Source organism: Typopeltis vanoorti, chromosome 6 (assembly GCF_054136105.1).
Source record: "Typopeltis vanoorti isolate ZY-2024b chromosome 6, IOZ_Tvanoo_1.0, whole genome shotgun sequence".
Classification (NCBI taxonomy): Eukaryota; Metazoa; Arthropoda; class Arachnida; order Uropygi; family Thelyphonidae; genus Typopeltis; species Typopeltis vanoorti.
In genome coordinates this window covers 133,677,776-133,692,783 of record NC_143554.1, presented here as the reverse complement: position 1 = coordinate 133,692,783, position 15,008 = coordinate 133,677,776, and the positions used below count along the sequence as shown (strand labels likewise).

The window sequence follows — 15,008 nt, the reverse complement described above, 5'->3', positions numbered from 1 at the left end:
AAAAATAAAAATAATATAAACTGGAACGTCGGCAGCCGGTTTTCTTTTCTTTTCTTTTTTTAAAAGAATATTTCAAATAATTATCGTGAATTAAATTTCTTCGAGAACAAAGAAAAATCTTTTGTCTAGTAAGCGATTAGAAAAAAATTATCGCAAAAAAAATAAAAAATTAAATTAGTTCTCCAAGGTAAGGCTTTGTTCACTTAAATATTTTTAAGTGAACAAATTATAAAAGATCTTTATTTTGTCCAGACATTAAAATTTTCTCTTTTTATTGTATTGTACAATAAAAAGAGAAAACAAAAATATAAATAATTTCTCTATTTTTAGTTTATCCTATATAACTAAAATCCAGTTGACCAGCATGGAACAAGGAAGTGCGTTTCTTGTTATAGGCAACTGAGAGTAGCTACGAACGCGAGATAATCCGATTAACCGTTCTCTTCAGCGTGAGGGTTTATCACACTTTCTAATGGACATGAGGGTCAAATTGCACTTCTTATCCAGGTTCTTTAAACAGGTGGGCTGAAACATATCCAAATTTAGTTGGACGTCTATAGACGTCCTAGCCGTTTGGAAGGTTCAGGCATGGTGTGATTAAGTAAGCATATAACAAAGGAATCTCCTAGATGAGTCTTTGACTCCATGGCATGTTAGGATAATATACAATATAAATATAAGCTTCATATCACATATTAAACTAGCAGCCCTCATCTATTCACCTAAAAACAAACTCCTACCTAGATATGTATGAAGTTGAAGTGCTTTGTACCTCTGAATTAGCTTGCTATGGACAGTAAAGATCTGTTAACATGTCTCGAAGAACATAAGAAATATACATTTGCTACCATTGTTAAGGCTAGTCAGTACTTGTTGACTATGCTTTCAATACTGCTGTTGTTGATGGATCTAAAGGGTTTTTTGCCAGTTTAAACTTGCCAGAAAAATTCTATCAAATGTATATCCTAAATTTTTCAAGATGGATTAGTTGTAAGAAAACCATAGTGCTACAGAGAAATTTATTACAGCAGAAAGACTGTTTTCAAAGTCAGCAGCAATGACACAGTACTCTCAAAATTAATAAATAAATAAAACTTAAGTATTTGCTATATTAATTTACCAAAATTTCGGAGGCAATTGTTTTAAAAGTAACATTAATCCTGTGAAGTTCTTTTTATCCAATATTAGAGAGTGCCAAAACAGAATATTAGTTCTTTTCTTATGTCTATAACAATTATTATTGTTCCCACTAATAATCGATTGTTAGTGTGCTTGCATACTGTGATGCAATACAAATTCTTTGTGCTGTGAAGATTCTGATTGGAAATGCAGCTAAATAAATAAATAAAATAATCCTTCAATTATCCAATGGCATGAATTATCAGATAGGACATACTTGTTTCATATGGGCTTGTCAAAGTTTATTTTCTTAAACTCATGTTTTTGATCCAGCAGACCAGTCAGAGAACATATTTAGTTAATAGACAAAATGTAGCTCTGCAAACATTTCAGGCTGTTTCAGTTTTTTGGCATGAAATATTCAAATACCAGACTTTAAGTTTCGAGTAAGTCTGAGTTTGATTTTCAGTTCCTTTTCTCTGATATAGCTAAGGTTATTTATGATTCACAAGACTATGTATTGATTTCCAAGTGATGAATGTGCACTAACCGATCTCCATGAATCAGTGTGCAGGCATTACTTTGATTTATTTATTTATTATTTAGTGTATGGCTCACAAATGAAAAGTTACATTACATTAATCCTTAATATATATGCACATAGTAATAGACATATATACAATAATAAGACATAATACAGTCATAAAAGAGACACTCAAGAATAGGCTACAACTGAATGTCTAGGTTGATTATCCAATCGACTGCACTTGGTGTAGCATGGATGAAGTCTGACAGGTTTCCACTGTATGCACGTAGGACACATTCTGCTATAATATGATTAATTGTCTGGCAGGGTGATCCACAGTTGCACCTGGGTGAGGCAATCATGCCCCATTTGTAAAAGTGGTCTGCACATCTGCCATGGTTGGTGCGGATTCGGTTAAGGGCAGACCAAGTTTTCCGAGGTAGGTCAAAACCCAAAGTTATCTGTGTTGGGTCCACTAATTCTTGGAAGATCCCTGTTGAAGTGTTACACCAGGACTCTTTCCACTTTTCCTCCATGTCGAAACTTGTCTCAGCAAGATTTTTTGCTGTTAAGATTGGAGGGTGCCTTGACTTTAGCCTGTTTATTTCTAGGGCTGGGATGTCTTCATGGATTGGAAGATTTCGGATTTCCATGATTTTGCTGTATTCATGTAGAAGAAAGTTGGATGTGTGGAGGCAGGATGTTGCTTAGCACTGGGAGCCAGTAGGTTGGGGTTGATTTTACAGTTCCAGAAATAAGCGCATAGTGGTGTTAAGCTGTACATCAACCATGGGCGCTGTTCAGCCATACGGGTGAGCAGTATTCAGCTGTATAGTAAACGAGACCAAGAGCAGTGCAGCGAACCATTGTTGCTGAGGCACCCCAAGTTGTTCTACATAGTTTTTGCAGTATATTACTTTGAAATCAGTGTGTATATATCTTGTTGTATCTTATTATAATTCCATTGTAATATATTGAGTTTTCACATTAAATGGTTCACTTACCTTATATTAATAATATGCAGAGATATTTCACTGAAATGTCACAGATTTATTTACTTTTATTAATTTATCATTTTCTTTCCGTTTTCTTTTCTCAGAAACGTGTGGTTGTCAGAGCCAATTATGATAATTTATTGATCTACCAGTGAAATATATCTTTCTTTGCTGAGGTATGTGTGTTTTTATGAGATATACAATATAACCATAGTATACATCATTCATCTTATGGGGAATGACATTTTCATCCTTTCAGCTTTGTGGTACTTTACAGAGGTCAGCACAAAATGTTATTCTCCTTATGTACATATTAAGTTCTTTTATTTATTTTCAATACATGAATGTTTTTTCTCTCTTGGTTAGAAAATAATGGTGATTAAATAACCAGCACTACTGAAGTCTGTCTACATGTATAAAGCAGCAAAATGTTAACTGCTAAATAATTAAATCTTATTTATTTTCTTTGTTTTGTTAATTAAATTGCAAAAAAATTTAAGATGAAACAGGTTTCAGCTTAACAAAATGCATTATAACTTTTGACACATTTGTTTGATTTTTTACAAAAGTACCATCACTCGCTGAAATTTTTGGAGTAATATGAATGAAACTTTGAATGATGTTCTTTGATATTAATTACTAAAGAAAGAACCATATGGCTTCATTTCAATGATGTAAATTACATAGAAAAGTGAATTTTAAAGATCCAACATTATTTCAAAACCAAATGTTTGTAGAAACTATGAAAGTTTTGTAAATTTGACCTGAGAGCTTATGAGAATACAATCCCCGGCATCGGAGTTGCTTAACTTGCACTACTTAAAAGAACATGACCACTCCCCAAGCGTCCATATGTTCACCTTTTATTAGTGCATTTATAAAGGTTTGACCGACCTGACAGCTGTTTCAAACTGGTTCTCTTCAGAGATGAGGCAGCTTGTTTATGTGCAGTGTTGCCTCTCCAAAAACTCAGGCAATCCCTCAGATCACCCAACAATGAGTGATCCAAAGGATCATTTAACTCAGCAGTGGCTCTTCTCAGCAACAAGCTCACTCTACTACTGAGAAGAACCACTCATATTCCATGGAAAAGCATCCACTGAGACATCCCAACAGACCCAAATCCCTGGATGCCCAATAACTCTCCAAGGCAGAAAGCTTAAGAGAGCAAAAACTCTAATTTAGTATTGAAGAAATCCATTGTCAGAGAAATGTATTTTTCACAAGTGAGCTCTTGGTCGGTGCATAAAAGTAATTACTAAAGAAGGAGCTATATGGCTTCATTTTGCTCATGTAAATTACATAGAAAACGTGGATATTAAAGATCCAACATTATTTCAAAGCAGAATGTAGAAACTATGAAAGTTTTGTGAATTTTACCTGAGAGCTTACAAAAAGGTTTACAAAAAGGAAAAATTAATAGATAATAAATAAAAAAAAAATATTACTTATATAAGTATACATATAAATTACAGCCAACTGGTATGGATAGGCCAATAAAAGCTGAAAATTGCTTGGAATCCTAAAGTCAGGGCTTGCTGGAAACTAAGTGGGCTGAATGTGTGCCGTCCAAATTCTTGGAATTTTTATGCCACCATTATTAAGATTAGGGTGGTTAATCAAAATTTCACAGACTTCTTTAAATTTCTGCTCATACCAGAGTTTTTGTATGATGTAATGAGCAAGTACTTTTCTAATAAATTTGGTGTCGGGTGTAGACCGACCAACCACATATAAGCAATTGTCATGTGATCAACTTATCTAACCACACCTTAAATAACAGTCAACTTGCACTACTTGATAAAGGCCTAAACTTCACAGTAGCACCTAGAACTGTTAATAAACTGGATGTTATATACCATATAGAAAGAGGCATTAAGTCTCTTCCAAATAATATAGCTGATAATATTCGTTTAGAAACCAGCAATGTTTTGAATAAAAAGAAAACCATATGTAGCAATCTTACAAAAACAGATCTAGCAGCAATCAAGTCATTAAAAGCTAATCAAGATATAATTATAACAAAATTGGGCAAAGGTAATGCAACGGTCATCCTTGACAGATCAACTTACATCCATCAAATGAATCAACTAGTCTCCGATAACAGCACCTGTCAACTTGTGAACTATAATCTGACGAACAGGATAAAGAAAAAACTGAAATTACTTAAGCCTGTCACTTCTTGGCCATCAGACACTGTTAAAAAACTTATACCCTATTACGCCCCTTCTCCCAGAATATATGGTGTTCCCAAGGTACACAAACATAACGTTCCACTTCAGCTGATAGTTGAGGGAATAGACAGCCCTAATTATCACTTAGACAAGAAATTAGCATCAACACTCAAGGAGTTGGTAGGTCATCCCCCCCTCCTATATAAAGAACACACAACACTGTATAAACAACATTAAAAACATAACACTTGGCAAAGATGATTTGTTAGTCAGTTTTGACGTTTCTGTCCTTTTCACAAATGTCCCAATCAATGATACAATTCTTCTCCTACAGAACAAATTTCCACTCGACATTACTTCTCTCTTTGTCCATGTACTGCGTTCCGATTACTTCATGTGGCAAAATAAATTTCTGCAAAAAGAAGATACAGGCATGGACTCGCCTCTATTCCCCCCCCCCCCCCATTTGCTAACTTTTACATGGAAACTTTTGAGCAATGTGCTCTTGATTTCTTTACTCTAAAACCTACAGTTTGGCTTAGATATGTTGGCAATGTTTTTGTTACTGGACACACGGTCGCCAAACTTTAAGCACATTCCTTAGCCACCTGAACAAACAACATGAGCACATACAATATACTATTGAACTTGAAAATCAGAAATCCTCCCTTTCCTTGATACACTGGTCACACATCTTCCCTCACTCTGTCTATCCTTCACTGTTTACTGCAAGCTTGCACATACTGGCCAATATATACATGCTAACTCATATCACTACCCTTCACAAAAATTTGGAGTCATTAACACCCTCAAAAACAGAGCTATAACAATTTACTCTAATGAACAAGCTCTTAAACAAGAATTAAAAATTATTAGCAATACATTTATAAATAATGACTATAGCAAAAATACACCCAATTCTCCATTTACACGATAGTTTGGGTTCCAGAAAAAATCATGTAAATGAAAACCCTGTAAAAACAAAAATACAATGCATATGAAAAAATGGAAGAATGGTTCCAGATGTGAACCATAAGTTATTTTCAAACTAAACATATACAGGGTGTTCGGGATAAATTTGACATATTTATAATTAATTATATTTTTCCGTAAGTTACATGTATTAACACACACTTCTCTTCATTTAAAAGTTTGGACCCTTCTTCATTCATATACAAGATGTCAGAAAGGATGGATAGCTGGAACCCACCTGAATCATGGAAGAGAATAACTTGTATCATGATGATTCGTGCCCGCCATCAAAATAAGGATATTACGACTGCTGCCCAATGCTCCCTGAATACAGTAAAAACAATCAGGCATGAACTAGAGACTTGCAATGGTGACTAGCAGACGATCTGATTGCGTTCGTACAGCAGAATTCCTCGCAAATCTGCAGGAACAGGTGTTGAAGAACCCTGGCATTGGAATTCGGGCTTTGTTCGTGGAGTTGCTAACTGTAGTCAAGCCCTGGATAACAAGGGTAGCCAATGGTAGGCCGTATGTATGGCAGCAGGATTCGGCCCCTTGCCACACCTCTGGGAAAAGTCAAAAATGGTTGTCTGAAAATTTCTACGACTTCACCAGTCCAAATGTTTGGCCTCCAAACTCCCCAGACCTTAACCCCATGGATTATTTTGTATGGGGCGCAGTTGAAAAAGACACCAATCGCACTTCCAGTAATACAAAAGCCCAGTTAATGGATAAAATTAAAACAGTTTTTGCGGCCCTTCCCAGGGAGACTGTAGCATCAGCTTGTTCGAGGTTCCGAAGCAGAATTGAAGCTGTGATCGATGCTAATGGTGGTTATTTTGAGTAAATCTTGTTGATAGTATTGTAATTAACTCTGCCTGTAATGTTTTTTTGTCAATTCATTAAATTTAATAGATACAAAGAAGATTTTCTTTTTCCTTACGAAACTGTCAAATTTATCCCGAACACCCTGTATATAATAAATTTAGTTTAATCCTTTATCTAAGTGTAAGCAAACAAAGTTTGCACCTGAAAATATCTTCAGGGCTGAGGTAAGGTAGTGCAACACCTTAGTCCATCATAAACATCCAAAACATATATATATAATGTATGTATGTATATATATGTATGTATGTATGTAGAAAGTTTTTTACCTTGGGTATAATATATGTTAAAGATACCATGTTATTTTAAATATAAACCTGTTTTTTTTTTTTTACTCCATTTCCCAAGTAAGCAAACAGACAAGTCAGTCAAGTTTGCACCTGCAAGTGTTGCAAGTCTAGCTGACCCTGCAGGTAGTGCAAGTCAAGGCAACTCGTGGTAAAAGGTAGAATAAGCTCTGATCACTATTCTTAATATTTACCCTTAATGCAAAGCACATCTCCTGGAGGAGATGTATGATGCTATGTATTAAAGGCAAGGGGCCACTACCCAGACCGATTTCGACCTTTATTGAGGTCTCATCAGTGGGAGCCAGGCTAAGAAATACTAAGTTTTAAGTAATACAGAGCTTATAAATATTTTACCAACACAAGTTACCATAAGGTGCTTTGACCTTATTAAATAAAAATCTCAGGATGAGAGATAGATGTAGAAAGTTTTTTACCTTGGGTATAATATATGTTAAAGATACCAAGTCATAATAAAATAAAAAAATATAAAATAAAATTAAGTTAAAATAAAAAAAAACAAGTTTATATTTAAAATAACTTGGTATCTTTAACATATATTATACCCAAGGTAAAAAACTTTCTACATCTATCTCTCATCCTGAGATTTTTATTTAATAAGGTCAAAGCACCTTATGGTAACTTGTGTTGGTAAAATATTTATAAGCTCTGTATTACTTAAAACTTAGTCTTTCTTAGTGGCTCCCACTGATGAGACCTCAATAAAGGTCGAAATCGGTCTGGGTAGTGGCCCCTTGCCTTTAATACATAGCATCATACATCTCCTCCAGGAGATGTGCTTTGCATTAAGGGTAAATATTAAGAATAGTGATCAGAGCTTATTCTACTTTTTACCACGAGTTGCCTTGACTTGCACTACCTGCAGGGTCAGCTAGACTTGCAACACCTGCAGGTGCACACTTGACTGATTTGTCTGTTTGCTTACTTGGGAAATGGAGTAAAAGAAAAACCAGGTTTATATTTAAAATAACTTGGTATCTTTAACATATATATGCATCTCTTAAAGAAAATAGTGTGTCACTAATAAAACAGAAATTCCAAAAGGTCCAAATACACCTGCGCATATGGTTATTAGTTAAATTTTATTCTCCGTCACTTTCTGACAGTAGCCACATTATTTTGTGTGAGACTGGAATTAAATCACTTCAAACACTTTGGCCATCCTGTTCATACTGCAATGCCAACAAAACCTTTTCTTCAGTAAAAGGAACTAAATAAGCACTAATTCTGAAGGCTGATTTTTTTTTTTTTTTTTTAAACCGCGAACTCGGTAATTAATCATTGAAATCCTGTTTTGACTAGATCTTTGTATAATTCTTCATATTGCATCATGCATTCGGTTCACATTTAAATTGATCAGCTCATTCAGTATTTGGATCATGTGTAAGAAAATGACTTTGCAATTTTCCTAGCCATTTGAAGCCCCTCTTTAATTAATCCTGCAGTGAGTAGAATCTCTTCATCATCATCACTTTTTTTCTTTTTCATCGAGATTCTCAAGGACCACTTCTATTATTTTGTCATCACTAACAGCCTTGTCAACTATGAATTCTTCAATATCTGCAGACGAAAAATCATCAAATCCTTCTCCGTCAACTGCATGTGCTAATCTGATGATATTGGGATATTCAGTTGTATGCAAAGGTACAAGGTTTTTCTTTCACACATTCTGGCCAAGTAGCTTTCCAGCATGCATTTAAAGTTGATGGTTTCAATTCTGATAACAACAACTTAGCAAATTTCATGCAATCCAAATTAGAAAATTTCTTCCTCACATCAAAAACTCTCAGTAAATTATCCTTATCTAGTTTATCCAAAATGTATTGGAATGTTCTTATTTAGTAAGTTCTGAAGGTAGCGATCACACCCTGGTTTAGTGGTTGTATTAAGGATGTTGTATTAGGTGGTAGAAAACAAAATTCCACATTCGGGTGTTCTAAAACAGGATGGATAGGCACGTTGTCTATAATCAATAAAACTTTAAAATCCAGATTTTTTTCTATCAAATAGCATTTAACTTCTGGAATGAAACATTGATAGAACCATTTATTAAAAATTTCTTTTGTAACCCAACCTTTTTTATTTGCCTTCCAGTGCACTGGCAATGCGTTGGTTTTAATATACACTTGGGTCTCTTTTTATGCGGTTTTGAAGTTATGCACTGCATGACTTCAAAGCTTATGTACCATTGTACATAATGAACAGTGTGTTGCAGCACATTCTGGCATAACATCCATAACGTGTAAGCAGTGAGTATCCGTGAAGTTTAATTTTGCATGCAAGTGTTTGTCTTTTCATTATCGTAAGTCTAAATTTTGCTAATTTTTATTAGAAAAAAAAGGAATGAGCACTTGTAATTTGGATTGAAGAATTAACTCAAAGAAGAATTCCTATAAGTGGTTATTTAATTAAACAAAAAACTCTTCATTTTTATGATGAAGCAATTGGAGCCATCTATTTCCACTTCCCAGGGTGATAAAGAATTTTCGGCTAGCAAAGGATGGCTAACTGGGTTTTTAAAAAGAAATGCGCTTCATAATGTGAAGATTACAGGCGAGGTTGCAGCAACAGATGAAGAAGCAGCCAAAAATTTTCAAGAAAAGTTAGCCAGAGTTATTGAAGATGGTGGATATTGTCCTGATTAAGTGTTTAAAGCTGACAAAACAGGATTGTTTTGGAAGAAAATGCCTAGTCAAACTTATATCGCAAAGTCTGAGAAAAAAACAAGCAAAGATCGAGTAACGTTGCTACTTTGTAGCAATGCATCAGGGGAGCGAATGTGGAAACTCTCCTAGTAAATCGATCTCTAAGACCCGTGCTCTAAAAGGCAAAGATCTAAAACAGTTGCCGGTACATTGGATGGCTAATACAAAGGCCTGGGTAACAACTGCTATATTTACTGAATGGTTCAATAATTGCTTTGTACCAGAAGTGGAAACATGTATGAAGCAAAAAGCTCTTGATTTAAAAATTTTAATTAATTTTTGACAATGCACCAAGTTATTCGCATTTAGAACATCCAAATGCGCAGGTCATGTTTTTTCCACCCAATACAACAAGCATTATTCAGCCATTAGATCAAGGCATAATTGCTACTTTTAAAAAAGATTACATTAAACACAGTTTTCAATTTATATTGGATAAACTAGAAAATGAATCATTAACAGTAACTGACGTTTGGAAAAAATTTTCTATTTTGGACTGCTTAAACCATGTTGCATCTGCTATCACTGAAATAAGACCACAAACTTTAAATGTCTGGTGGAAAGCAGCTTGACCTGGATTGCATTATCAGCTGAAATCGTTACTTTGGCACATGAAATTAGTTTTGATACATTTAGCCAGACTGTTGTAGACAAATCGCTTGTGGATAATGTCTTGAGTGACGATGATATTGGATATCGATTAACTTTAGATATCGTCGAAGATGATCCAGAAAATGATAGTGAAGCAGAAGAAAAACCTGTCCCCCTCACTGCAAATATAATTGGAGAAGGTCTTGAACTGTGCAGTAAATTGGAAAATTACTTCTGTTAATGATACAAATTCTGAACGAGCCTTTAAATTCCAATGTGAGCTGAAGAACTGCATGTCTGGATATCACGAGCTGTATAAAAAATTAGTAAAATCATCATCAAAGTTTAATCACTGATGACATTATCAGAAGAAAAAAATCAGCACAGAATGAGGGTGAAGAATTCTGTTTATGAAAACCATTGCCATTACCATACAGATCTGATTGGCTATCTCTTCTGGCGATGAAAGTGATTTTGCACCAGGTCGCAAACAGTGCCGAATATTGTCTAATAGCGAAAAAATGTAAAAAAAAATTATTTTTCAATAAAATTAAATGAATAAAGCTTTAAAATAAACTTAGGCATTCTTATTTTATGTGATTTTAGGTTTATTTTAATTCATTGCTTCAGTTTTATGCGATTTTAGGTTTATTTTAATTAATTGCTTCAGTTTTATGCGGTTTTAGAAAATTCTGAAACATATCTCTAATTTTTCAATTTTTTTTTGTGATTTCGCTATATAAGTTTTACTTGGCATTTGTCTATATTCTGTAGCGAAGAGTAAGCCTTGATATTTAAAACATCGGGGGGGGGGGGTCCCAAAATTCAAGTTTAAGTACATATATACCCATACTAGGAAATGATAATTATAATGGAAATACTCTTTTTAACAGAACTGAATTCAAACAGAAATTTTAAAAATAAGTGCCATTTGAATGATGTTAAATAAAAATATACCATGTTATTTCAAAAAAAAAAAAGCCGTGTAAAAAGAGAATTAGCTGTACTATTAATAAAGTTCTTCATAAAATGTCATCAAAAAATATTGATTACAGTAAAACCATAGGTATCCCATACATTAAAGGGTTATCAGAAAAAATTAATATAATCCTATACCATTACAATCTTAATGCCACTTTTAAACCACCTTTAAAAATAAAAAACGTATTCAACTGCTCTAAGGATCCTCTTCCTCCATTGGCACTTCATGGAGTTAATTGCATCCATTGCACCTATTAAATTAGAAAGTGGATTAAATTAGAAAGTGATTTTGTATGAAGTTATTCATGAATTAGAGAATTAGGGGTCACTGAAAGGTTTTGGAAAAAGTTAAATTTAATCATCATGTTGGTGTTTTTACTGCTAGAATGGCATGTTTTTATTTCTAGGTTTATAATAAGACTTCCAGTTAAAATCCCACCATGTCTCACCATAGTGATGATGCTCTGCTCATTGCTTCAAGTGATAGTTTTTGGGAACCTGGAAATTATAAAAGGACCACGAAACACATTGAAGATGGCTTTCGATTATCTAATGACATGATACAACTGATTCAGGAGCGAAGTGAGATTGAGAAAAACTATGCAAAGAGTATGAAAAATTGGGCAAAGAAATGGAATGATTTAATTGAAAAAGGTGAGTAGAAGAAATTTTGTCATGATTTCATTTTACTGCCATTTTGATTTTAATGTTATAGAGGGCTACATGGTGTGTAGTGTTTTCAGAGAGCTCCTGAAAGCTAAGTATAATTTTGAGTGAAAATTGGAATATTGGTTTAAATTTTAACGGAGTATTGTTTATTTTTGGTAGCTTGTTGTGTCTGTGTGATTTTGGTGTGAATTACGTTTTATTTAACTTAGTATTTTAACAATACGTTTCATAGAATAGCATTTGAATAGAATAGAATTGGCACATGGCGGCAATGTGACGTAAGATAATGGCATCCAAAAATACGACGGCTTTGTTCAAAATGTGAGGGAGTTTGTCCAATGTGATGTGTGTGGGATGTATGCATTCCCAAAGGAGGCTGGAGATTGAATGGAAAGTGATAGTGGTGGGGGAATGTGCAGAAAGTGTAAGCAAAGTGAGGAATTGAAGTATGTTTCAGGTCGTGAGATAGTTATGGTTGAGTGAAAATAGTATAATGCTTGATGGGGAATTGCGATGTTGTACAAGATGGCAATGAGAGCGGTGATCAAAGAGAGAGTGAAAGCAACTATACAGAGAGAGAAAATGGTTTAAATGATGAAAAAAATGAGGAATTATTCGTAGGGAGTGAGATAGCTAGTTTTTGTGCAGTAATACACAGTACGCAGCGAGAGGAGCACCTGCAAAACTCTTTCCAGAGTGCCTTGGCTAACGGAAATAAACAAGTGTTTGAAAGGAAAAATAAGCATAAGAGTGGGAGAGTTTCTGAAACGAAGGAAAGAGTGTTGTATGGTGACTCGTTATTAAGAGGCGTGATAGATGAGAATTTAACTAAATCGTACTTACCGGGTGCGAAATTTAAGGATGTAAGTGAGAGTATTAGAGCGCAAAAACAGAGGGTGAAAAAATTGATAGTTGTGGCGGGTACGAATGAATTGAAAGGAGATAAATTTTTTATGAGAGAGGACTTTAAAGTATTGTTAAAGGTAGCGAAAGAAAAGAGTGACAGAGTTAGGATGGTGAGTCTGTTGCCACGGTATGACAGAGAGGAGTTTAGAAGGAAGGCCATAATTGAAAATGACTTTATGCGCAGGTTATCCAGACGGTGTGGTGTGAAATTCGTGGACGTGTGGAATGAGTTTGATGGGCGAAAGGATTTATACAAGATGGATGGCCTGCATTTGAATGGATTTGGTGTGCGGAGACTGGAAAAAGTGTTGCTGAATGAAATGAAAATGGATGTGCAGAACCAGGGAAACTAGAACTACCAAGGAGGGGAGGAAGTGGATACGCGGAAATCAGTGAGACAGTTGAGTGTAAGAATGTATATAATGTACCCGAGATAGTACTAAGGACAAGAAATCGAAATGGGATAGTTAGAATAACACATCAAGATAGGGGTGGGACAAAGGGACCTCTGCATTTCATGTATACTAATGCCAGGAGTATTATAAACAAGAAGGAAGAATTTTTGGCCTTGATTGGCTCTTCCTGGCCACAGGTTATTGGCATTAGTGAAACATGGCTGACAGAAGATGATATAGTTAGTGGGATAGAATGTGTAGGTTATAGTGTGTTTAGGAGGGACAGAGAGAATAAAATGGGGGGGGAGTGTTATTGACGATAGCTGATGAACTGCAGCCAAGGAGAATTGAAGTTGTATTGCAGGATAGTGAAAAGAGCTCATTTGAGGCTATTTGGTGTGAGATTGAGACTGGCAGAACAAAATATATAGTTAGGTGCTGCTATAGACCAGGTGATGGAAATAGATGGTGGAGATAGTATGCATAAACAAATTGATGAAATGAATGGAAGCAGGGTAATTATTATGGTAGATTTCAACTATGGTAACATTGATTGGAAGGAGGAGAGGACACGTGTGAGGAAGGAAATGGATTTTATTCAGTTATTAAGGGATAACCATCTGAGACAGCATGTAATTGAAAATACTGGGGGTTTGAGAGTGCTTGACCTGGTAATAGCATCTGAGAATTTGACTGTAATGAATATGACCATGTTGCCACCTATTGGTGAAAGTGATCATAAGGTCGTGACCAGGGAGATGGCTAAAGGTGTGGAATTTTCGATTAAGACATGATATATGTGGAATTACCTTGCTGGCATGTACAACTGCAAGGGCTGGATGTCGATAGAGCATGGGAAGTGGTCAAGGATAATTTACAGGAGGTTATGGTTGATTGTATACCTAGGATCCGAATAGTAAAACAAGTAGGGGTTAAATGGATGAATGACACCATTAAGCTTGAGCTGCAAAAAAAGAAACAACTGTGGTGGGAATTTAAAGAGAAAGGTGACCTGCAGGCACACAAATAGTGTAAAGCACAGGCCAGAAGGGTAACGAGTGTGGTAAAAAAAAGCAAAAGTGGATTATGAAAGGAAACTAGCTATGCAAGCTAAAGAGCATCCCAAACAGTTCTTTCAGTATGCTGCAAGCAAAAAAAAAAACTGTACACGGCAGAATGATTTTAAGGAATGACGATGGTAAGGAGGTCACTGAATCAGTCGATATAGTGGAATTACTGAGCGAGCACTTTGCAAGAATATATCATCCAGGTGGTGACATTGAAAAAACGAAGGAACCATTAGTTTATACGGGAAATGTGATGAATGAAGTGGAGGTGAATGGTCTATTACAGAACCTTAATGTGAACACATCTGTGGGATTGGATGGTATACCGGCACGGGTCTTACGTGAAGTGGCTAAGGAATTATCAGTGCCCTTGACCATGTTGTTTAATCTGAGTCTCAGGTCTGGTTTAGTCCCGAAGGTGTGGAAAGAGGAGAGAATAGTTTCACTGCATAAAGGAGGATCCAAGACTACGGTTGCAAATTACCGACCGATCGGTATATCAGGAGTCGTTGTCAAGGTCTTGGAGAAAGTAGTCAAGGGAAAAATACAGGAATGGATTGATGAAAATGAGATACTGTACAGGGGGACAGCATGGCTTTATGAAGGGTAGATCATGCCTCAGTAACTTGCTCCAGTTTTATAATGCAGTGACGGCTGAACTGGATAAGGGTAATGGGTTTACAGTGATACTGTTTTGACAGGATACCACATGGAA

General features: G+C 35.3%; 1 protein-coding gene across 3 annotated transcripts in view; it reads left to right on the top strand.

Annotated features, from left to right (window-relative positions):
* Synd (protein kinase C and casein kinase substrate in neurons protein Synd) overlaps window positions 1-15,008 on the top strand; it is a 323,165-nt gene that overhangs the window by 145,133 nt on the left and 163,024 nt on the right. For all 3 annotated transcript variants that reach the window (XM_090394452.1, XM_090394450.1, XM_090394451.1), the window contains exons 2-3: window positions 2,745-2,816; window positions 11,664-11,910. In XM_090394452.1, the coding sequence (XP_090250578.1) occupies window positions 11,697-11,910 (214 nt within the window). In that variant the 5' untranslated portion in view covers window positions 2,745-2,816; window positions 11,664-11,696. The remainder of the gene's footprint in view (window positions 1-2,744; window positions 2,817-11,663; window positions 11,911-15,008) is intronic.